Source organism: Bombina bombina, chromosome 5 (genome assembly GCF_027579735.1).
Source record: "Bombina bombina isolate aBomBom1 chromosome 5, aBomBom1.pri, whole genome shotgun sequence".
Taxonomy (NCBI): Eukaryota; Metazoa; Chordata; class Amphibia; order Anura; family Bombinatoridae; genus Bombina; species Bombina bombina.
In genome coordinates this window covers 126,517,702-126,543,259 of record NC_069503.1, presented here as the reverse complement: position 1 = coordinate 126,543,259, position 25,558 = coordinate 126,517,702, and the positions used below count along the sequence as shown (strand labels likewise).

Here is a 25,558-nt window from a genome sequence, read left to right as displayed (position 1 = left end):
TTTTTCAGTTTTGAGAATGAAAAAACCCACAATTTCCAGAGCTAAATTACATGATAAAGGGTAAAATAAAGTATATTGCTTAACTAAACTGTTTAAATTACAATCTCAAGGTGTTAACTGTCTCTCTTGTCTGGTAAACTTGCGCAGAATCTGTGTAATTTTAAGGCAGAAATCCTAGATCTCACCTGTGTAGATGCAATGTATCTGTCACCAGGGTTATTCCAGAGGATTGGTTCTGTAATGTAGTGATTCCAGACTCTTTAAGGGGTGTAGTTAAAGGGTGTAAAATAACATTTCATGTTACTACAGATATTTTACTGTGCTTAGTTTGTCATAATTTACTGCAGACAGGCCAGCCCTAATGTGATTGACTAAAATGTTTCTTCCCTTTGACAGATTCTGTTCTATTTTGTGATCCTATGGATAAGAAAGTGGATATCAATCTTAAAAATAAAAAAAGTAATGTCATCATCGCCTGCTATATGTTCTCTATTAAAGCCCCAGGGGGTGGTGAATTGACCTAGATAGCTGCCTTGTATTTTTTCTAGCCATATCAATGGCAGACCTGATGATACTATGCTAACATGATGGCAACTGAATTTGCCAGGAGAGCAAACGGCTGCTGTTGTCTCTAAAACTGATATTTGTGATTTGGCTTTTTAAAGGAAGTGTCTACTTTTTAGAATCAAATTTGCTTTGTTCTCTTATTATTTAAAAGCTAAACCTAGGTAGGCTCATATGCTAATTTCTAAGCCCTTGAAGACCGCCTCTTAGCTGAATGCATTTGACAGATTTTTTACAGCTAGCCGGGCATTTGTTCATGTGTGCCATATAGATAACATTGTGCTCTGGAGTTACCTAGGAATCTGCACTGATTTGGCTATAATTCAAGTCTGTCAAAAACACAGATAATGGAGCAGTCTGCGAAGACTAAGATACAAGGTAATCACAGAGGTAAAAAGTGTATTAATATAACGGTTGGTTATGCAAAACTGGGGAATGGTAAATAAACAACAATAATTCTGGATGAGACTGTCCCTTTTTAAAGAGGAAAAAGTTCAAGAAGTTTTCATTTCTGCAGGATGTAAATGCTGCTCCTTCATATGTTTGTGCAGAGATGTCTCACTCCCAAACTCCTGTTGCTGGTCTTTAACAAAACAGACAGTAGTAAAGGAGATATCAGAAGTTATATTCTAGTACCCACAGATGCTATGCAGAGGATGTTCCTTTACATTTGTTTTTAAAGTGTTAAGGATTCTAACTACAGTTTATTCCCAGTCACTAAAGAATACATCTGAGTATTGCTATCTATGATGGCAAAAGCTAAGATTTCATCAATATTTCAGTTATAGATGATGCCTAAACCACTTTGGCAAAAGATATGGTCTACGAAGGTGGTTTAAACGGAAATATCTTTTTAAAAATAAAAAAAAAGCTTCCTGTAAATTATAGGGCTATTAAAGTGAATGTAAACTTTGATGAAATAGTGCTGGGTTTTTTAAAATACTATTAACAACGGCAGCACTTTCATTGATCAAAGTTTACATTGCAGTGGATATTACAAATACTTACCACCTTCTCCTGAAAAGCCGGATTGCCTATCCCCCGCCTGCTGGTCCTCTGTATTTTGTCAGCAATAACGAAACCGGCTTCCCCCCCAAGGAGCGTCCATCTGTTGAGGCCACGCTGTGATTGGAGGAAGCCGGTTCCGTCATTGCTGTGTAAGTACAGCAGGAAGAAGCAGACGGGGGGATCAGCGTTTCAGGAGAAGGTAAGTATTAGTAAAATCCCCATGCATTGTAAACTTTGAATGAAAGTGCCCTTGTTTTTAAAAGTTTTTTCTTTCATGTAATTAGCAAGAGTCCATGAGCTAGTGACGTATGGGATATACATTCCTACCAGGAGGGGCAAAGTTTCCCAAACCTCAAAATGCCTATAAATACACCCCTCACCACACCCACAATTCAGTTTTACAAACTTTGCCTCCGATGGAGGTGGTGAAGTAAGTTTGTGCTAGATTCTACGTTGATATGCGCTCCGCAGCAAGTTGGGGCCCGGTTTTCCTCTCAGCGTGCAGTGAATGTCAGAGGGATGTGAGGAGTATTGCCTATTTGAATGCAGTGATCTCCTTCTAAGGGGTCTATTTCATAGGTTCTCTGTTATCGGTCGTAGAGATTCATCTCTTACCTCCCTTTTCAGATCGACGATATACTCTTATATATACCATTACCTCTGCTGATTCTCGTTTCAGTACTGGTTTGGCTATCTGCTATATGTAGATGAGTGTCCTGGGGTAAGTAAGTCTTATTTTTTGTGACACTCCTAGCTATGGTTGGGCACTTTGTTTATAAAGTTCTAAATATATGTATTCAAACATTTATTTGCCTTGACTCAGAATGTTCAACTTTCCTTATTTTTCAGACAGTCAGTTTCATATTTGGGATAATGCATTTTAATTTAACATTTTTTCTTACCTTAAAATTTGACTTTTTCCCTGTGGGCTGTTAGGCTCGCGGGGGCTGAATATGCTTCATTTTATTGCGTCATTCTTGGCGCGGACTTTTTTGGCGCAAAAATTCTATTTCCGTTTCCGGCGTCATACGTGTCGCCGGAAGTTGCGTCACTTTTTGACGTTATTTTGCGCCAAAAATGTCGGCGTTCCGGATGTGGCGTCATTTTTGGCGCCAAAAAGCATTTAGGCGCCAAATAATGTGGGCGTCTTATTTGGCGCGAAAAAATATGGGCGTCACTCTTGTCTCCACATTATTTAAGTCTCATTTTTTATTGCTTCTGGTTGCTAGAAGCTTGTTCTTTGGCATTTTTTCCCATTCCTGAAACTGTCATTTAAGGAATTTGATCAATTTTGCTTTATATATATGTTGTTGTTTTTTTTCTCTTACATATTGCAAGATGTCTCACGTTGCATCTGAGTCAGAAGATACTACAGGAAAATCGCTGTCAAGTGCTGAATCTACCAAAGCTAAGTGTATCTGCTGTAAACTTTTGGTAGCTATTCCTCCAGCTGTTGTTTGTATTGATTGTCATGACAAACTTGTTAATGCAGATAATATTTCCTTTAGTAAAGTACCATTGCCTGTTGCAGTTCCCTCAACATCTAAGGTGCAGAATGTTCCTGATAATATAAGAGATTTTGTTTCTGAATCCATAAAGAAGGCTATGTCTGTTATTTCTCCTTCTAGTAAACATAAAAAATCTTTTAAAACTTCTCTCCCTACAGATGAATTTTTAACTGAACATCATTCTGATTCTGATGATTCCTCTGGTTCAGAGGATTCTGTCTCAGAGGTTGATGCTGATAAATCTTCATATTTATTTAAAATGGAATTTATTCGTTCTTTACTTAAAGAAGTCCTAATTGCTTTAGAAATAGAGGATTCTGGTCCTCTTGATACTAAATCTAAACGTTTAAATAAGGTTTTTAAAACTCCTGTAGTTATTCCAGAAGTTTTTCCTGTCCCTGATGCTATTTCTGCAGTAATTTCCAAAGAATGGGATAATTTGGGTAATTCATTTACTCCTTCTAAACGTTTTAAGCAATTATATCCTGTGCCGCCTGACAGACTAGAATTTTGGGACAAGATCCCTAAAGTTGATGGGGCTATTTCTACCCTTGCTAAACGTACTACTATTCCTACGTCAGATGGTACTTCGTTTAAGGATCCTCTAGATAGGAAAATGGAGTCCTTTCTAAGAAAAGCTTATCTGTGTTCAGGTAATCTTCTTAGACCTGCTATATCTTTGGCTGATGTTGCTGCAGCTTCAACTTTTTGGTTGGAAACTTTAGCGCAACAAGTAACACATCGTGATTCTCATGATATTATTCTTCTTCAACATGCTAATAATTTTATCTGTGATGCCATTTTTGATATTATCAGAGTTGATGTCAGGTTTATGTCTCTAGCTATTTTAGCTAGAAGAGCTTTATGGCTTAAAACTTGGAATGCTGATATGGCTTCTAAATCAACTTTACTTTCCATTTCTTTCCAGGGTAACAAATTATTTGGTTCTCAGTTGGATTCCATTATTTCAACTGTTACTGGTGGGAAAGGAACTTTTTTACCACAGGATAAAAAATCTAAAGGTAAAAACAGGGCTAATAATCGTTTTCGTTCCTTTCGTTTCAACAAAGAACAAAAGCCTGATCCTTCATCCTCAGGAGCAGTTTCAGTTTGGAGACCATCTCCAGTCTGGAATAAATCCAAGCCAGCTAGAAAGGCAAAGCCTGCTTCTAAGTCCACATGAAGGTGCGGCCCTCATTCCAGCTCAGCTGGTAGGGGGCAGGTTACGTTTTTTCAAAGAAATTTGGGTCAATTCTGTTCACAATCTTTGGATTCAGAGCATTGTTTCAGAAGGGTACAGAATTTGTTTCAAGTTGAGACCTCCTGCAAAGAGATTTTTTCTTTCCCGTGTCCCAGTAAATCCAGTAAAAGCTCAAGCATTTCTGAAATGTGTTTCAGATCTAGAGTTGACTGGAGTAATTATGCCAGTTCCAGTTTCGGAACAGGGGATGGGGTTTTATTCAAATCTCTTCATTGTACCAAAGAAGGAGAATTCCTTCAGACCAGTTCTGGATCTAAAAATATTGAATCGTTATGTAAGGATACCAACATTCAAGATGGTAACTGTAAGGACTATCTTACCTTTTGTTCAGCAAGGGAATTATATGTCCACAATAGATTTACAGGATGCATATCTGCATATTCCGATTCATCCAGATCACTATCAGTTTCTGAGATTCTCTTTCCTAGACAAGCATTACCAGTTTGTGGCTCTGCCGTTTGGCCTAGCTACAGCTCCAAGAATTTTTACAAAGGTTCTCGGTGCCCTGCTGTCTGTAATCAGAGAACAGGGTATTGTGGTATTTCCTTATTTGGACGATATCTTGGTACTTGCTCAGTCTTTACATTTTAGCAGAATCTCATACGAATCGACTTGTGTTGTTTCTTCAAGATCATGGTTGGAGGATCAATTTACCAAAAAGTTCTTTGATTCCTCAGACAAAGGTAACCTTTCTGGATTACAGCTTGTCGAAACCTTCAGTCACAATCATTCCCTTCGGTAGCCTTATGCATGGAAATTCTAGGTCTTATGACTGCTGCATCGGACGCGATCCCCTTTGCTCGTTTTCACATGCGACCTGTTCAGCTCTGTATGCTGAAGCAATGGTGCAAGGATTACACGAAGATATCTCAATTAATATCTTTAAAACCGATTGTTCGACACTCTCTAACATGGTGGACAGATCACCATCGTTTAATTCAGGGGGCTTCTTTTGTGCTTCCGACCTGGACTGTAATTTCAACAGATGCAAGTCTCACAGGTTGGGGAGCTGTGTGGGGATCTCTGACGGCACAAGGAGTTTGGGAATCTCAGGAGGTGAGATTACCGATCAATATTTTGGAACTCCGTGCAATTTTCAGAGCTCTTCAGTTTTGGCCTCTTCTGAAGAGAGAATCGTTCATTTGTTTTCAGACAGACAATGTCACAACTGTGGCATACATCAATCATCAAGGAGGGACTCACAGTCCTCTGGCTATGAAAGAAGTATCTCGAATTTTGGTTTGGGCGGAATCCAGCTCCTGTCTAATCTCTGCGGTTCATATTCCAGGTGTAGACAATTGGGAAGCGGATTATCTCAGTCGCCAAACGTTGCATCCGGGCGAATGGTCTCTTCACCCAGAGGTATTTCTTCAGATTGTTCAAATGTGGGAACTTCCAGAAATAGATCTGATGGCGTCCCATCTAAACAAGAAACTTCCCAGGTATCTGTCCAGATCCCGGGATCCTCAGGCGGAGGCAGTGGATGCATTATCACTTCCCTGGAAGTATCATCCTGCCTATATCTTTCCGCCTCTAGTTCTTCTTCCAAGAGTAATCTCCAAGATTCTGAAGGAATGCTCGTTTGTTCTCCTGGTAGCTCCGGCATGGCCTCACAGGTTTTGGTATGCGGATCTTGTCCGGATGGCCTCTTGCCAACCGTGGACTCTTCCGTTAAGACCAGACCTTCTGTCACAAGGTCTTTTTTTCCATCAGGATCTGAAATCCTTAAATTTAAAGGTATGGAGATTGAACGCTTGATTCTTGGTCAAAGAGGTTTCTCTGACTCTGTGATTAATACGATGTTACAGGCTCGTAAATCTGTATCTCGAGAGATATATTATAGAGTCTGGAAGACTTATATTTCTTGGTGTCTTTCTCATCATTTTTCCTGGCATTCTTTTAGAATACCGAGAATTTTACAGTTCCTTCAGGATGGTTTAGATAAGGGTTTGTCCGCAAGTTCTTTGAAAGGACAAATCTCTGCTCTTTCTGTTCTTTTTCACAGAAAGATTGCTATTCTTCCTGATATTCATTGTTTTGTACAAGCTTTGGTTCGTATAAAACCTGTCATTAAGTCAATTTCTCCTCCTTGGAGTTTGAATTTGGTTCTGGGAGCTCTTCAAGCTCCTCCGTTTGAACCTATGCATTCATTGGACATTAAATTACTTTCTTGGAAAGTTTTGTTCCTTTTGGCCATCTCTTCTGCCAGAAGAGTTTCTGAATTATCTGCTCTTTCTTGTGAGTCTCCTTTTCTGATTTTTCATCAGGATAAGGCGGTGTTGCGAACTTCTTTTGAATTTTTTCCTAAAGTTGTGAATTCCAACAACATTAGTAGAGAAATTGTGGTTCCTTCATTATGTCCTAATCCTAAGAATTCTAAGGAGAAATCGTTGCATTCTTTAGATGTTGTTAGAGCTTTGAAATATTATGTTGAAGCTACGAAATCTTTTCGTAAGACTTCTAGTCTATTTGTTATCTTTTCCGGTTCTAGAAAAGGCCAGAAAGCTTCTGCCATTTCTTTGGCATCTTGGTTGAAATCTTTAATTCATCTTGCCTATGTTGAGTCGGTTAAGACTCCGCCTCAGAGAATTACAGCTCATTCTACTAGGTCAGTTTCTACTTCCTGGGCGTTTAGGAATGAAGCTTCGGTTGACCAGATCTGCAAAGCAGCTACTTGGTCCTCTTTGCATACTTTTACTAAATTCTACCATTTTGATGTATTTTCTTCTTCTGAAGCAGTCTTTGGTAGAAAAGTACTTCAGGCAGCGGTTTCAGTTTGAATCTTCTGCTTATGTTTTTCGTTAAACTTTATTTTGGGTGTGGATTTTTCAGCAGGAATTGGCTGTCTTTATTTTATCCCTCCCTCTCTAGTGACTCTTGTGTGGAAAGATCCACTTCTTGGGTAGTCATTATCCCATACGTCACTAGCTCATGGACTCTTGCTAATTACATGAAAGAAAACATAATTTATGTAAGAACTTACCTGATAAATTCATTTCTTTCATATTAGCAAGAGTCCATGAGGCCCGCCCTTTTTTTGTGGTGGTTATGATTTTGTATAAAGCACAATTATTCCAATTCCTTATTTTATATGCTTTCGCACTTTTTTATCACCCCACTTCTTGGCTATTCGTTAAACTGAATTGTGGGTGTGGTGAGGGGTGTATTTATAGGCATTTTGAGGTTTGGGAAACTTTGCCCCTCCTGGTAGGAATGTATATCCCATACGTCACTAGCTCATGGACTCTTGCTAATATGAAAGAAATGAATTTATCAGGTAAGTTCTTACATAAATTATGTTTTTTTTTTGTTTGTTTTTTTTTTAAACCTGGCACTATTTCATCAAAGTTTCCATTAACTTTAACGTTAAAATTAAACATTCATTATTTGGATGGAGCTTGAAAAAATGTAAAAAATTCCAATTTACTTCAATTATCAAATTGAGCGCAATATTTGTAGACACTTTCTGAGGCAGCTGCTCCTACTGAGCATGTGCAAGACTTCAGTGTTTACATATATTAAAATATGATTGGTTCGTGACTGTCACATGATACAGGGGGCTGGAAATCTAAGCAAATTTTGAAATTTGTCAAATCAATCTACTGCTTATTTGAAATTGTGTAAGTGCTTTTGCATCATCATATAATTGATTGTGCAATTCTAATATATTTAATGGATCTTTAGGGCAAAGGATCTTCCTGTCTCTTTGGTACAATTCCCTTAACATCATAAGTGACAGAATTTAAAAGGCTACTTGAATGTTACATTTTTGAGGATAAGCCTTATTCTTCTCTCACCAAATAGGTTCTTGCTTTGACATGTGGACCCTGGAAGTCCCTGCCTACTCCAAATAAATGATGCATGTAATTATGTGATACTCAGGAAATTGATTGGTAGAAATAAATCATATGAATGTTATTAATGCTTATAAATGAACATTTTCCCATTTTTCTTTTAGTGTTCCCGCCTTACACAGTCTGCCGAGAATGTTGTGTGTCAAAATCCATCCACAGCACCAGTGTCTGACTCCCCAGGATCCCAAAAACCATCTCGTCAAGTTAATGGACTCATAAATTGGTTAGTGAGTTTTTCTTCTGAAAGTAGAAAACATTTGACCATTATTTGTTGCTAGGAGCAGCTCACCACAAAATAGAATGAGCTCCCAGTCTTTCAGGGACGCCTGTCTCCGCATCAGCATTATCGCCTTCAATCCAAGAAAGACCGTAAATACATAGTAGTGGCCACTGATATACAAGTGTCGGACACAATGCCTTGCAAAAGTATTCACCCCCCTTGACTTTTTTCCTATTTTGTTACATTACAGCCTTAAGTTCAATGTTTTATTAATCTGAATTTTATGTGATGGATCAGAACACAATAGTTTTAGTTGGTAAAGTTAAATGAGAGAAAAATATATACATAAAACTATTTTTTATAAATAGAAAACAGAAAATTGGCATGTGCGTATGTATTCATATGAAGCCCATAAAAAGCTCTGGTGCAACCAATTACCTTTAGAAGTCACATAATTCGTGAAATGATGTCCACCTGTGTGCAATCTAAGTGTCACATGATCTGTCATTACATATACACACCTCTTTTTTGAAAGGCCCCATAGGCTGCAACACCTAAGCAAGAGGCACCACTAACCAAACACTGCCATGAAGACCAAGGAACTTTCCAAACAAGTAAGGGACAATGTTGTTGAGAAGTACAAGTCAGGGTTAGGTTATAAAAAATATTCATATATTTGATGATCCCCAGGATCACCATCAAATCTATCATAACCAAATGGAAAGAACATGGCACAACAGCAAACCTGCCAAGAGACGGCTGCCCACCAAAACTCACGGACCAGGCAAGGAGGGCATTAATCAGAGAGGCAGCACAGAGACCTAGGGCAACCCTGGAGGAGCTGCAGAGTTCCACAGCAGAGACTGGAGTATCTGTACATATGACGACATTAAGCCGTGCTCTCCATAGAATTTATGCTTTATGGCAGAATGGCCAGAAGAAAGCTATTCATTTCAGCAAAAAACAAAATGGTACGTGTTGAGTTTGCGAAAAGGCATGTGGGAGACTCCCAAAATGTATGGAGGAAGGTGTTCTGGTCTGATGAGACTAAAATTGAACTTTTCGGCCATCAAAGAAAACGCTATGTCTGGCGCAAACCCAACACATCAAACCACCCAAAGAACACCATCCCCATAGTGAAACATGGTGGTGGTGGCAGCATCATGCTGTGGGGATGTTTTTCAGCAGCCGGGACTGGGAAACTGGTCAGAGTTGAGGGAAAAATGGATGGTGCTAAATACAGGGATAATCTTGAGCAAAACCTGTACCACTCTGTGTGATTTGAGGCTAGGACAGAGTTTCACCTTCCAGCAGGACAATGACCCCAAACACACTGCTAAAGCAACACTTGAGTGGTTTTAGGCGAAACATGTAAATGTGTTGGAATGGCCTAGTCATAGCCCAGACCTCAATCCAATAGAAAATCTGTGGTCAGACTTAAAGATTGCTGTTCACAAGCGCAAACCATCCAACTTGAAGGAGCTGGATCAGTTTTGCAAGGAGGAATGGGCAAAAATCCCAGTGGTAAGATGTGGCAAGCTCATAGAGACTTATCCAAAGCGACATGGAGGTGTGATTGAAGGTTGCTCTACAAAGTATTGACTTTAGGGGGGTGAATAGTTATGCACATTGACTTTTTCTGTTATTTTGTTCTATTTGTTGTTTGCTTCACAATAAAAAAAAAACATCTTCAAAGTTGTGGGCATGTTCTGTAAATTAAATTATGCAAATCCTCAAACAATCCATGTTAATTCCAGGTTGTGAGGCAACAAAACACAAAAAATGCCAAGGGGGGTGAATACTTCTGCAAGGCATTGTAGTTTAACAGCAAATCTAAAGGTCATGTCACTGAGGTCGATCTCTGCAGTGCTCGGTCACTGGTTGTTGTGTGAAATTTTCCAAGTCAGATATTGCAGACAATTTTCAAACATGCATAGAATATTCATATTTAAATACTGAATTGCCAAATATTTACATACAAAATAAATGAAGTTTTGTAAAGCGGTAATAAACCAGTTAAACAATTAGTATGTTTCTTATTTTCCTTCTGGACAGTTATAGCTAAATCAGAATAGTTTCTGCTCTAAGCAATAACAGTGCAGTATGTAGGCAACTTGTGGCATGCTCACATTCATCAATTTTTAAACCCCTCTCAATGTAGTATTAAAAATCAAAAGTTTGTATTTTATGGCTTATTTTCATTAGCTTAAACTCAGTTTATTCTCACATGAATTGTCCGTTTTATTCACACTTGAATATGTTTTAAATAATGAACCTACCCATTGCCCTATTTTATCTGCTGACTTTGATCTGTACTTCCCACAGCTCAGTAATGCTTTAAAGGGACAGTGTATTGTGAAATAAAGGGACAGTATACTGTGAAAATGTATCCCTAAATGTGTTTCCAATGACTTGTTATACCAGCTGCAGATTAGAAATTTATGAGAAATTGCATTTTAAGTTTTATTTGTGTTTATAAAATAGCTTGTTTTGTTCTTTTAAACCACAACCTATTAAAATATGTTGAGCTAGCAGGTAAAATCAGATCTAATTTTTACCTTATCTGTCTAATTCAAAGCCCAATACTTGGAGAGAAGAATTAAAAATTAACATTTGGGTTTGTAATTTCTTCTGTCCACTGTATTTACATAGTTTGTCAATAGCCTTTACTTAAAGGGACAGTATACACTCATTTTCATATAACTGCATGTAATAGACACTACTATAAAGAATAAGATGCACAGACACCGATATTAAAATCCAGTATAAAACTGTTTAAAAACTTAAAAGCTCTGTTTATCTATGTTGAAAATGTAGCTGGAAAGCCCACTGCAAGTTAGAAATAAGACACTCCCCCTCCCCCTTCTTTTGCATATGAAAAGACCCTTTACACAAACAGGAGAAAACTAAAGTATGTAGCTGAAGGTATTCTCCTAAACCTTTGGTGCTTGGTTAAAGGGACAGTATACACTCATTTTCATATAACTGCATGTAATAGACACTACTATAAAGAATAAGATGCACAGATACCGATATAAAAATACAGTATAAAACTGTTTAAAAACTTACTTAGAAGCTGTCAGTTTGGCTCTGTTGAAAAGGTAGCTGGAAAGCCCACTGCAAGTGGCAAATAAGACACTCCCCCCTCCCCCTTCTTTTGCATATGAAAAGACCCTTTACACAAACAGGAGCAAGCTGGAGAAGGTAGCTGACAGTATTCACATAAAACTTTGGGGCTTGGTTAGGAGTCTGAAAATGAGAGCAATGTTATTTAAAAATAAGCAAAACTATACATTTATTAAAAAAAAAACTTTATGGGTATTTAAATAGATCATTTACAAAACATTTATGCAAAGAAAAAATGAGTTATAATGTCCCTTTAAGAGTCTGAAAATGAGAGCAATGTTATTTAAAAATAAGCAAAACTATACATTTAAAAAAAAAACTTTATGGGCTATATAAATAGATCTACGAAACATTTATGCAAAGAAAATATGAGTGTATGTCCCTTTCAGTGTAGAAACTTTCAGTATAGGTATGGATTCCACCGGCTAAATCGGCTATTTCAAATGCCAAAATAAGGTTAAAGAAGCGATTTGTAAACAAATGAATACTCCGATAAAATGGGTAATTGGGAACACATTTTCGGTAAACTGCACCTTTTGAAGTGCCATCAAATTTTGAGTTATGTGCATATTATAAAAGTGTCAACTGAGGTAAAGCAGTGTTTGAAAAAAAAAATGTAAAAAAAAAAAAAAGCTTAAAGGGACACTTAACCCAAATTTTTTCTTTCATGATTCAGATAGAGCATGCAATTTCCTTCCTAAGAGATATGGAGAATCCACAGCTTCATTCCTTACTGTTGGGAAAATACAACACCTGGCCACCAAGAGGAGGCAAATACACCCCAGCCAAAGGCTTAAATATCCCTCCCACTTACCCCAGTCATTCTTTGCATTTTGTCACATTAGGAGGTAGCAGAGGCGTGTCAGAAGATTCGGAGAGTCATGATAAAAGGGTATCTGCCCTTCGCGATAGGACTGGAGTTTTAAGTAGTCATGTCAACCTCTCAGAGTATTGATGACAGATAGTCAGGAGATACAGGGAAAGTTTTTCTGTGAAACCATCCAGACTACTGCTAACATCTCCTAAGCAATCAGTGTTGATGAGTTTCACTGCCTGCTTTATCTCATTCAATTCCATGTCAGGAGCGCTGCTATAAGACTGTCACACTTGAGAGGCTGTGTTCTGTTCCACAGCATGGATCCTGGAGGTAAGATAGTTTCACTTTTTACACATAAAACGCTAGAACAGGGTCACAGTGTGGTCTGAAGAGGGTTTATTGAACAGTTAGGGTTAATTAATAAGTGTATTTATATGCTGCTTTGTGTGATTTTTTTTTTTTCCCCCTGGGTTGATAGACTGTGTTTTTAGCTGGAACAAGCAGGTTTCACTTTTTTTTTTTTAATTGTTGCACAGCTCCTATTGCTGTACTTGTAATAACATGGGGGTCTATGTTCATTTCCTCTATTTCGGCTGAGACTTGAACCTGAGGAGAGCATTTCCTCAGTTAACTGTCTGGGTCTAGGAGGTGGTGAGTGCCCCAGCTATTGGGAGTACAAAGGTACAGTTTTCTATAATAGGTTTTTCTCCAACATTGGTGTGTTCGGTCCACAGCGTCATCCTTACTTGTGGGAATATCTCTTCCCCAACAGGAAATGGCAAAGAGTCCCAGCAAAGCTGGCCATATAGTCCCTCCTAGGCTCCGCCCACCCCAGTCATTCTCTTTGCCGTTGCACAGGCAACATCTCCACGGAGATGGTTAAGAGTATGTGGTGTTTAGTTGTAGTTTTTTTATTCTACTATCAAGAGTTTATTTTAAAATAGTGCTGGTATGTACTATTTACTCTTAAACAGAAAAAGATGAAGAGTTCTGTTTGTGAGAGGAAGATGATTTTAGCAGACAGTAACTAAAATCGTTTGCCGTTTCCACATAGGACTGTTGAGATGAAGTAACTTCAGTTGGGGGAAACAGTTAGCAGACTTTTCTGCTTAAGGTATGACTAGCCATATTTCTAACAAGACTGTGTAATGCTGGAAGGCTGTCATTTCCCCTCATGGGGACCGGTAAGCCATTTTCTTAGTCTCAAACAGAATAAAGGGCTTAATATGGGCTATAAAACTGGTAGACACTTTTATGGGCAAAATCGATTGCTTTATTTGGGCATTTTATACATGTTTAGGCTTGTAATTCACACTTATAAACTTGGGGAACGTTTTTTAACGTCAGGCACTGTTAGACACCTTTCCAGTCAGGAAGGGCCTTCCCAGTTGTAGGCTGAGCCTCATTTTCGCGCCATTACTGCGCAGTTACTTTTGAGAGCAAGACATGCAGATGCATGTGTGAGGATCTGAAAGTAGTTGGAAAAGTTCCTAGAAGGCTTCATTTGGTATCTTATTCCCCCCTGGGTTTGGTAAAGTCGCAGCAATACTTTGAATGCTTTAAGACACTGGTGAAAATTTGGTAAATTTTGAACAATTCCTTCATACTTTTTCACATATTCAGTAATAAAGTGTGCTCTGTTTAAAATTTAAAGAGACAGTAACGGTTTTGTTTTAAAACGGTTTTTGTGCTTTATTGACAAGTTTAAGCCTGATTAACATGTCTGTACCTTCAGATAAGCTATGTTCTATATGTATGAAAGTCAATGTGTCTCCCCCTTCAAAATTATGTGATAATTGTGCCATAGCGTCCAAACAAAGTAAGGACAGTACTGCCACAGATAGTAAAATTGCCCAAGATATTTCATCAGATGAAGGGAGTAGACATAGTTCTACATCATCTCCTTCTGTGTCTATGCCAGTTTTGCCCACGCAGGAGGCCCCTAGTACTTCTAGTGCGCCAATGCTTATTACTATGCAACAATTGACGGCAGTAATGGATAACTCCATAGCAAATATTTTATCCAAAATGCCTGCATATCAGAGAAAGCGCAATTGCTCTGTTTTAAACACTGAAGAGCAGGAGGGCGCTGATGATAATTGTTCTGTCATACCCTCACACCAATCTGAAGGGGCCATGAGGGAGGTTTTGTCAGATGGGGAAATTTCAGATTCAGGAAAAATTTCTCAACAGGCTGAACCTGATGTTGTGACATTTAAATTTAAATTAGAGCATCTCCGCGCACTGCTTAAGGAGGTGTTATCTACTCTGGATGATTGTGACAACCTGGTCATTCCAGAAAAATTATGCAAGATGGACAAGTTCCTAGAGGTTCCGGTTCACCCCGACGCTTTTCCTATACCCAAGCGGGTGACGGACATAGTGAATAAGGAGTGGGAGAAGCCCGGCATACCTTTTGTCCCCCCTCCTATATTTAAGAAATTATTTCCTATGGTCGACCCCAGAAAGGACTTATGGCAGACAGTCCCTAAGGTCGAGGGGGCAGTTTCTACTCTAAACAAGCGCACTACTATTCCTATCGAGGATAATTGTGCTTTCAAAGATCCTATGGATAAAAAATTGGAGGGTTTGCTTAAAAAGATTTTTGTACAGCAAGGTTACCTTCTGCAACCCATTTCGTGCATTTTTCCTGTCACTACTACTATGGAATAAACTTCCTCAAGAGGTAGTAGCAACAAACACTGTGGGGGACTTTAAAAATGCATGGGACAAGCATAGGGCTATCCTACGAACTAGATAAGTTTATACTGTTAGGTAAGGTCGGGCAGACTTGCTGGGCCTATGGCTCTTATCTGCCGTCAATATCTGTTTCTATGTTACAGCAGCGTGGTTCTGGTTCGAGGAACTAGAAAAGTCGCTCAGTAGAGAGACTCCATATGAGGAGGTTATGGACAGAGTTCACACACTTAAGTTGGCTAATTCTTTTATTTTAGATGCCGCTTTGCAATTAGCTAGATTAGTGGCGAAAAATTCAGGGTTTGCAATTGTGGCGCGCAGAGTGCTTTGGCTAAAGTCTTGGTCAGCGGATGTATCATCCAAGACAAAATTGCTTAATATCCCCTTCAAGGGTAAAACTCTCTTTGGGCCAGAATTGAAAGAGATTATCTCAGACATCACTGGGGGAAAGGGCCATGCCCTCCCACAAGATAGGCCTTTCAAAGCCAAGAATAAGTCTAATTTTCGTTACTTTTGTAATTTCAGGAACGGACCGGCCTCTAATTCTGCATCCTCTAAGCAAGAGGGTAATGCTTCACAAACCAAACCAGCCTGGAAACCGATGCAAGGCTGGAACAAGGGTAAGCAGGCCAAGAAGCCTGCTGCTGCTAACAAAACAGCATGAAGGAGTAGCCCCCGATCCGGGACCGGATCTAGTAGGGGGCAGACTCTCTCTCTTTGCTCAGGCTTGGGCAAGAGATGTTCAGGATCCCTGGACACTAGAAATAGTTTCTCAGGGTTATCTTCTGGAATTCAAGGAACTACCCCCAAGGGGAAGGTTCCACATGTCTCACTTATCCTCAAACCAAATAAAGAGACAGGCATTCTTACATTGTGTAGAAGACCTGTTAAAGATGGGAGTGATACACCCAGTTCCATCGGCGGAACAAGGAATGGGATTTTACTCAAATCTGTTTGTAGTTCCCAAAAAAGAGTGAACTTTCAGACCAATTCTGGATTTAAAGATCCTAAACAAATTTCTCAGAGTACCATTGTTCAAAATGGAAACCATTCGAACGATTCTACCTACAATCCAGGAGGGTCAATTTATGACTACCATGGATCTAAAGGATGCATATCTTCATATTCCTATCCACAAAGAACATCATCAGTTCCTAAGGTTCACCTTTCTGGACAAACATTACCAGTTTGTGGCCCTCCCATTCGGGTTAGCCACTGCTCCAAGGATTTTCACAAAGGTACTCGGGTCCCTTCTAGCGGTTCTAAGACCAAGGGGCATTGCAGTAGTACCGTACTTGGACGACATTCTAATACAAGCGTCGTCTCTTTCAAAGGCAAAGGCTCACACAGACATCGTTCTGGCCTTTCTCAGATCTCACGGATGGAAGGTGAACATAGAAAAAAAGTTCCCTGTCTCCGTCGACAAGAGTTCCCTTCTTGGGAACAATAATAGATTCTTTAGAAATGAGGATTTTGAACCTTTACATTCCATAGATATTAAGTTGTTATCTTGGAAAGTTTTGTTTTTGGTTGCTGTTTCTTCTGCTAGAAGAGTTTCTGAGTTATCTGCTCTGCAGTGTACTCCGCCCTATCTGGTGTTCCATTCAGATAAGGTTGTTTTGCGTACTAAGCCTGGTTTTCTTCCAAAGGTCGTTTCCAACAAGAATATTAACCAGGAGATAGTTGTACCTTCTTTGTGTCCGAATCCAGTTTCAAAGAAGGAACGTTTGCTACACAATTTAGATGTAGTCCGTGCTCTAAAATTCTATTTAGAAGCTACAAAAGAGTTCAGACAAATGTCTTCTCTGTTTGTCGTCTATTCTGGTAAAAGGAGAGGTCAAAAAGCGACTTCTACCTCTTTCCTTTTGGCTTAAAAGCATCATCCGATTGGCTTACTAGACTGCCGGACTGCAGCCTCCTGAAAGAATCACAGCTCACTCTACTAGGGCTGTGGCTTCCACATGGGCCTTCAAGAACGAGGCTTCTGTTGATCAGATATGTAAGGCAGCGACTTGGTCTTCACTGCACACTTTTGCTAAATTTTACAAATTTGATACTTTTGCTTCTTCGGAGGCTATTTTTGGGAGAAAGGTTTTGCAAGCCGTGGTGCTTTCTGTTTAGGTAACCTGATTTGCTCCCTCCCTTCATCCGTGTCCTAAAGCTTTGGTATTGGTTCCCACAAGTAAGGATGACGCCGTGGACCGGACACACCAATGTTGGAGAAAACAGAATTTATGCTTACCTGATAAATTACTTTCTCCAACGGTGTGTCCGGTCCACGGCCCGCCCTGGTTTTTTAATCAGGTTTGATGAATTATTTTCTCTAACTACAGTCACCACGGCACCCTATAGTTTCTCCTATTTTTTCCTCCTGTCCGTCGGTCGAATGACTGGGGTGGGCGGATCCTAGGAGGGACTATATGGCCAGCTTTGCTGGGACTCTTTGCCATTTCCTGTTGGGGAAGAGATATTCCCACAAGTAAGGATGACGCCGTGGACCGGACACACCGTTGGAGAAAGTAATTTATCAGGTAAGCATAAATTCTGTTTTTATTTGTGTCCTCCTGTGGGTATAACCTGAGCTATGGAGGACTCTGACATGTTAGAAGGTACTCCTTCTGTACTAAATTATACCTGTTTATATTGTGAGGCTGTGGTTTTCCCGCCCACTTAATTATGTTCCACATGCCTTAACAGTTATAAAGTCTAAGAAGGGATTCAAGCCTGCTAAGGCTTAGTCCCTCTGAGCCGTCTAGCTCTCAGGGCTCGGCGTAACGTGAGATTACTACCCATGCTACATTATCCACTCCACATGCAGTTCCCCGTAGTAAATCTAATCCTCCATCCGGAGGGGGGGGGGGGCCTTCTTCCTGCGGACTTTTGACGCGCAGTTACAAACGGGGGTGTCTGTGGTATCAGTGCATTACCTCACTCACTAACAAACGCAAGAGAGAGGTTAAACATAACTCTCCTGACCCGGAGTCATCTAAATATTTATCGGATTATGTCCCAGTTATCCAATGATGAGTATACCTCTGTAGCTTCGGAGGGTGAACTTTCTGGGTCTGAGTCCTTAGCGTCTAAACCTCCTGCTGCGGAGGAACCGTCCTTTAGATTTATAATTGAGCACTTACGTTTTTTTATTAAAGGCGGTTCTGTCTACGTTAGAGGTTCCAGAGGCCGCGCTGCCTGAAGAACCTATGATACTTAAATTAGACAGTTTACGAAGACAGGAAAGTTTCTTCAATTTTTCCTGTGCCGGTTAAGATGGCGAACATTATTAAAAACGAATGGGAAAGAATTGTTTCTTCCTTTTCCCCCTCGTCTACTTTTAGCAATTTGGTCCGGGTCCTGGACTCTCAACTAAATTTACTGCTACTTTTAAAAAGTTGTTTCCGGACTCTCAACTGGATTTGTGGGGCTCCATTCCTAAGGTGAATGGTGCTATCTCTACACTTGCTAAACATACTACTATACCTCTTGAGGATAGTTCTTCGTTCAGAGAGCTGATGGATAAGAAAATGGAAAGCTTTCTGAGACAGATGTTACAACATACAGGGTTTTTGTTTCAACCGGCGGCTGCCTACTGGTGCAACTTTTTTTCGGAACTCATTGAGGTGGAGTCTCCCCTCGAGAATATTCAAGACATAATTAAATTTCTGAGAATTGTTTATTCTTTAATCTGTGATGCGAACATGCAAATTATTCACCTAAATGCAAAGGCCTCTGGCTTTACGGTACTAGCCCGCCGGGCGCTCTGGTCAAAGTCTTGGTCTGTGGATATGACTTCTAAGTCCAGACTCCTTTCTCTTCCCTTCAAGGGAAAGCTTTTATTTGGTTCAGACCTGGACTCCATTATTTCTACAGTTACCGGAGGCAAGGGTGCCTTCTTACCGCAAGATAACAAGTCTAAGGGACGACAATCTTCTAATTTTTGTTCCTTTCGTTCTGACAAATCCCAACGACAACAATCCAAGCCTGAGCAACCCAAGAGTACTTGTTCGTCCTTGCATACTTTTTAAAAATTTTACAAGTTTGATGTTTTTGCTTCGCTTTCGGGAGAAAAGTTTTGCAGACTGTGGTGCCCTCAGAATTGGGTCCACCTCTTCCTTTTTGTTCCCTACCGTTATTTATGCAGTGTCCTCTGGAGCTTGAGTATAGTTTTCCCAACAGTAAGGAATGAAGCAGTGGACTCTCCCTATCTTAGAAAGGGAAACATAATGTATGCTTACCAGATAAATTCCTTTCCTTCTGGATAGGGAGAGTCCACGGCCCCTGACCGTTTTTTCTTGTCTATGGGCGGTCACCTATTTATTCTTCTGGCACCATTTATACCCTAATGTTCTACTTTTCCTTGTTCCCTCGGCAGAATGACTGGGGTAATGAGGAAGTGGGGGAGGTATTTAAGCCTTTGGCTGGGGTGTCTTTGCCTCCTCCTGGTGGCTAGGTGTTGTATTTTCCCAACAGTAAGGAATGAAGCCGTGGACTCTCCCTATCCAGAAGGAAAGGAATTTATCTGGTAAGCATAAATTATGTTTTTAAGCAACTTAATTTAATTCTATTAATTTTTCTTAGTTCTCTTGCTATCTTTATTTAAAAAGCAGGAATTTGATGCATAGGAGCCTGCCCAATTTTGGTTGAGAACCTGGGTTATGCTTGTTTATTGGTGGGTAAATGTAAGCCTCTAATAAGCAAGCACTATCCATGGTGCTGAACCTAAAATAGACTGGCTGCTAAGATTTACATTCCTGCTTTCAAAATAAAGAAAAATTGATAATAGGAATAAATTAGAAAGTTGCTTAAAATTTCATGCGCTATCTGAATCATGAAATAAATAAAATTGGGTTCAGTGTCCCTTTTAAGTATTTTAATAAAATTTCCAAAAATAGCAAAATGTCTTACACTTTAGTGTTGCTAAGTGTAGTCTGCTACCCCCCCCCCCCCCCCCTGTCAGTGTCCTACTCCAAACCTTGTGGTATCATATAACAAAGTGTGCATGTGAGGATAATTACTTATGCAAGCAAGGTAGGGTTGAGGAGGGACAGCAGGTATTGCTATTGTTTGTTGTCAAGATGCTCGCTCGTTTCCATGGGGTTAGTCACATGCTTTGTTAAAGCTTCAGCATTATACTGTGCACTGCTTTAGTCAGGTGTCATGTGACTCTGCCCCCTTCCATGCACAAGTGCATTCTGCAGAATCTATGGCCTGGATTACACCATCCATATATGGAAATGCCCAGGGGAGAGCTTGATGCAAACAAAACTATACATGAATTAAAGAGGTTAATTGGGGATAAAACTGAAACCATTTAGCAGTTAAGCTTTGGCTGCAGTATACATTTAGACACTTATGTTAGTTCATACTGTTTTATGTCCCTTTAATTTATTTTACTATAACTTAAAATGTTTTGGAAATGGCTCATTAAGGTATGTTTAGTATATGAAATATCAGTTTCTGCTCATTGAAACCACAACCTAATCAAATGGGCTTAGCTTCCAGGGAGAACATTCATCATTAGAGTAACTTTCCTTTTTTATATTTACTCAAAAATCCTAATTTCCTTCTTAGAACTGAGAGAATAGTGGAAAATGAACATTTTATCTGTCCCATCACCCAATGGGAGTTAAGTTTCTTCGAAACTGCCTTGTTTTAGATAGATTTTCTATAACCATTACTTGCATTCTGTATAGGTGAGGATACAACTGGCAAAAGCCGCTATTTTATATGACAAAATATAGGTAAAAGAGCATATCTAAACAATTTAATTCTAGGTAAACTGAATTATAGGGGAGAACAGTTACAATACATTCTGTCACTGCTCTGTATAGCTGCAAGTGATAGAGTAGGGTAGAGAACATGTGATCTGTAGAACTAGTTATATTTATATTGTGTAAGAGGCTTAATAAGACGAGCTCTGTTTAATAATAAACGTGTGATCCTATAAGCAAGTCAGGGATACCTTGTGTGGTTCCTTTGTTTCTGTGCAGTTCATTTCACATTGCTTGATCTGTATTACAAGTGTGTTGGCTGCACAATATGAGAAAATTAATTTGTTGGAAGAGCAAATACTCTTATTTTACATTGTATGCCTGGAATACAGGTTGTCCCTATTAGTTTGTTTGCAGGATTCCTTAACCATTGAGTGCTAAACAGGCAAAACCTATATGCGCTATATGTGCGGACTTAGGCTACTTTCCTTTGCCGTTTTACATAGGGAACATTGGGTAAATGGCATGGGGGCATAAACATGTCGTCAAGGTTCTATATTTTGGATTATCTTACCCTTCCAAACACAAAGATTAGGATGTTATTACAGGTTTTAAATAGAAATCAGCATTTGAAAATTAGAATGAAAATTGTACTGCCTTTAACACATGCAGAAAATCAGAAGAAATAAAATATTCAGCTATAAAAATAGGATTCATTATAAAACTGCTCCAACATTTTTAATAAACAAGTCAAGGTGCCGCCCCCCTCCACAAAAGTTAAATCCTGTTTAAAAGGACGTTGTAGTATTTTTTTGTTGTATTTAATTATGTTTTACAAGCACCTGCTCTTTTTATATTCTTCTGGGGCATTATTGTCCTACTATAAAGCCTGTGTGTGTCTATCAGCCAGTGACCTGCTATGTAAAGGTCTGTGGGATAGCAGATTCAAAATTAAACAAAAAAGCTATTTCCATATAACTGTATGTTATAGACACTACTATAAAGAAGAATCTGCACAGATACTGATATAAAAATTCAGTATAAAAACTTACGTAGAAACTCCCAGTTTAGCACTGTTGATGAGGTTAAGCTGGGACACCCAGTGAAATGCGTTGCGAAAACAAGAGCAGACCCCCCCCCCCCCCATTCCCTGCATTTGAAAAGACAGATAAGCTAAACTGGAGTCTGTAAATGTGTGTATACATCTGACACCGTGGGGCTTGGTTAGGAGTCTGAAAATCAGCACAATGTTATTAAATAATAAGCAAAAAATAAATTTTTACAAAAACACTACCAGATGGGCTATATAAATGTATCATCTACAAAACCTTTATGCAAAGAAAAATCTATTGTACAATGTCCCTTTTTAACCTTTTCCATCTTAATATGAAGAGAGTCCATGGCTTCATTCCTTACTTGTGGGAATACAGAACCTGGCCACCAGGAGGAGGCAAAGACACCCCAACCAAAGGCTTAAATACCTCCCCCACTCCCCTCACCCCCCAGTAATTCTTTGCCTTTCGTCACAGGAGGATGGTAGAGAAGTGTTGGAAGATTTGGAGTAGTCTCTTATGGAGGGTTGTACTCTTCGGTATGGGACTGGAGTTTTTAGTAGTCTTGTCAGCCTTTCAGTGAGAGCATTGACGAATGTTGGGGTCTGGAGATGCAGGGAGAGTCTTTCTGCAAAACCATCCAGACTCGTATTAACCACTCCTAACTTATCAGTGTTGAAGAGTTTCACTGCCTGATTTTATCACTTAAGTCCATGTCAGGTGCGATGCTACAAGACTGTCAAACTTAAGAGGCTGTGTGTCTGTTCCACAGCGATGATTCCGGTAAGATAATTTCATTTTATCTCATATGATAATGTTAAGAAGACAGGGTCACAGTGTGACTCCTTTATCTGTATGGAATCAAGTGTTAATATCTCCTGGAAGGGGTTTATTGAATGGGGGGATTTATACATGATTTACTTAGTTTTTATGCTGCAACATGTGATATGAGGCTCTGGAAGATGTGGGAACATTCAGGTTTCAGTTTTTGGATAACTGTGCATCCTGTTTGGCGCGCTTTTCTAACTGAAGCAGGGGCAGTCCTGCATGGCACTCCATGTGACCGGGTACGTCCTCATTAACTTCCTCTTTCCTGACCATGCGGTTTACAGGAGAAGTGGTTTCTCTTTGGGGCCTGGGTCATAGGAGGTGGTGAGTGCCCCGGCCATTGGGGTAAAAAAGGTGCCATTTATTTTTTTCTGTAGTCCATCTTAAAAGCACAAGCTATGGAGGACTCTGATGCTTTAGAGGGTACTCCCTCTCTACCTAAATCAAATACCTGTTTTTATTGTGAGGAGTCTACGGTATATCCGCCTGCTCAATTATGTTCCACAAGCCTTGATAAAGTAGTTATATCTAAAAAGACCAAGATGTTTAGTACCACTGAGCCGTCCACCTCTGAGGAGAGTCTGTCCTGTGAGGTGCGTTCCCTGCAGTCATCTCCTATTACACATGCAGCTCCCCATTGCACTACTAATCCTCATTCGGGAGGGGCCCTCTTACCGCCAGGCTTTTCTGAACAGTTGCATGGCAGTGTCTGCGGCTTTCAGTGCTTTACCTCGCCCTGCTAAGTGCAAGCGAAAGGTTAAATGCTGCTATCCTTCCCAGGGATCATCTACCAACTTGTTGCATTTATCTGATACTAGATTATCCGCTGATAAAGAAGTCTCTGATACTTCAGAAGAGGCTCTTTCTGGGTCGGAATCGGCTGCCTCTAAGCCTCCAGCTGCGGAGGAACCAAACTTTAGAGTTAGGATTGAGCACTTACGATTTCTGTTAAAGCAAGTGTTGGCTACTTTAGAGGTTCTGGAACCTAAGTTGCCCAAGGAGCCTTCTATTCCTAAGCTTGATAAGGTTTAGGAGGACAGGGTGGTGCCACAGACTTTCCTGGTTCCCGTAAAGATGGCAAATATTAAGAATGAATGGAAAAGACTTGGATCCTCTCTTTCCCCTTCTTTTAAGAAATTGTTCCTGGTTCCTGACTCTCAATTGGAGTTGTGGGAGGTCTGTCCCTAAGGTGAATGGAGCTAGCTTCACGCTTGAGTCGTTTAAGGTGCCCATGGATAAGAAACCAGAAACCCTGTTAATAAAGATGTTTCAGCACACAGGGTATTTATTTCAGCCTGCAGCAGCGGCTGCTGCGGTGACTGGAGCCGCTACCTATTGGTGTGACTTTGTTGGAGATGATCAAGGTGGAAACTCCCCTCGATGAAATCCAGGTTAGAATTAAAGCCTTGAGGGTAGCTAATTCGTTTATCTGTGATGCAAACATGCAGATTATTCGCTTGAATGCTAAGACATCAGGTTTTTCTGTTCTAGCCCCTAGGGCTCTGTGGCTGAAATCTTGGTCTGCTGACATGACTTCAAAATCTAGATTGCTTTCCCTTCCATTTAAGGGGAAGATTCTTTTCGGTCCAGGCCTGGACTCTATCCTATCCCTGGTCACTGGGGGCAAGGGTGCCTTTCTACCGCAGGATAAGAATAAACCTAAAGTACAGGGTCCTAATTTTCGTCCCTTTCATTCGGATAAATCCCATCACAAGCAGCCCTCCACGAAACCTGATCAGTCCAAGGGAACTTGTAAACCATCTCAATCTTGGAATAAATCCAAGCAGAACAAGAAGCCCGCTGAGACAAAATCTGCATGAAGGGGCGGCCCCCGATCTGTCGCTGGATCGTGTTGGGGGCAGATTATCTTTTTGTGGAGGCTTGGATGGAAGGCGTGCAAGACCCCTTGTGTTCTGGAGGTCATTGCTCATTCTTACAGGATAGGTTTCAAATCTCATTCACCCAGGGGCAGATTCCACTTATTAAACCTGTTTTCAAGTCCAGAAAAACAAGAAGCATTTCTAGGGTGTGTGAGGGATCTCTCGTCCCTAGGAGTAATTGTGTCCGTACCTCTAGCAGAGAGAGGTCTGGGGTACTACTCACTTTTTTGTGGTCCCAAAAGGGGGGGGGGGTACTTTTCGCCTGATTCTAGACCTAACGTTCTTAAGTTTCTGTCGGTCCCATGGTTCAAGATGGAAACGATGAGGTCTTTTCTGCCCTTAGTTCAAGAGGGGCAGTTCATGCCTACGATAGACTTGAAGTTTGCTTACCTTTTATGTGCCAATACACAAGGATCACTTCAAGTTCTTAACATTCACTTTTCTGGACCAGCACTTCCAGTTTGTAGCTCTTCCTTTTGGTCTGGCTACTGCTACAAGAGTCTTTACGAAGATTCTAGGGGCTCTGCTCGCGGTGGCGAGATCCAGAGGTATTGCAATAGCACCTTAATTAGACGACATCCTGGTCCAAGCTCCGACCTGTCTGCTGGCAGAAGACTATTCCAGAGCTCTTCTACGTCTTCAATCTCATGGATGTATGAAACTTAAGAAAGAGTTCTCTGGTTCCTAGTACCAGAGTGGAGTTCCTGGGCACGATAATAGATTCCATATCCATGAAGATATTTCTTACACACCAGAGACGTTGCAAAAATACTTCAAATTGCCTTGCCCTCCAGACCTCCTCAAGGTGTATGGAGGTAATTGGGCTCATAGTGCCCAGCATAGATGTCATTCCATTCGCCAGGTTCCATCTCAGACATCTTCTGTTGTGTATGCTGAAGCAGTGGAACAATCACTCGAATCTATCCCAACAGATTTCTCTGGACAGCCGGTCGAGAAAATCGCTCTCTTGGTGGCTCTTTCCAGATTCCCTGTCCCAGGGGACATCCTTTTTGAGACCATCCTGGGAGATTGTTA

General features: G+C 40.2%; 1 protein-coding gene across 1 annotated transcript in view; it reads left to right on the top strand.

The window, feature by feature from the left end:
- The window catches only part of KANSL1 (KAT8 regulatory NSL complex subunit 1), a gene marked incomplete in the record, with an annotated part of 533,970 nt that overhangs the window by 282,756 nt on the left and 225,656 nt on the right, over positions 1–25,558 (top strand). The window contains 1 exon segment of the mRNA XM_053713685.1: positions 8,300–8,418. Within this exon segment, the coding sequence (XP_053569660.1) occupies positions 8,300–8,418 (119 nt within the window).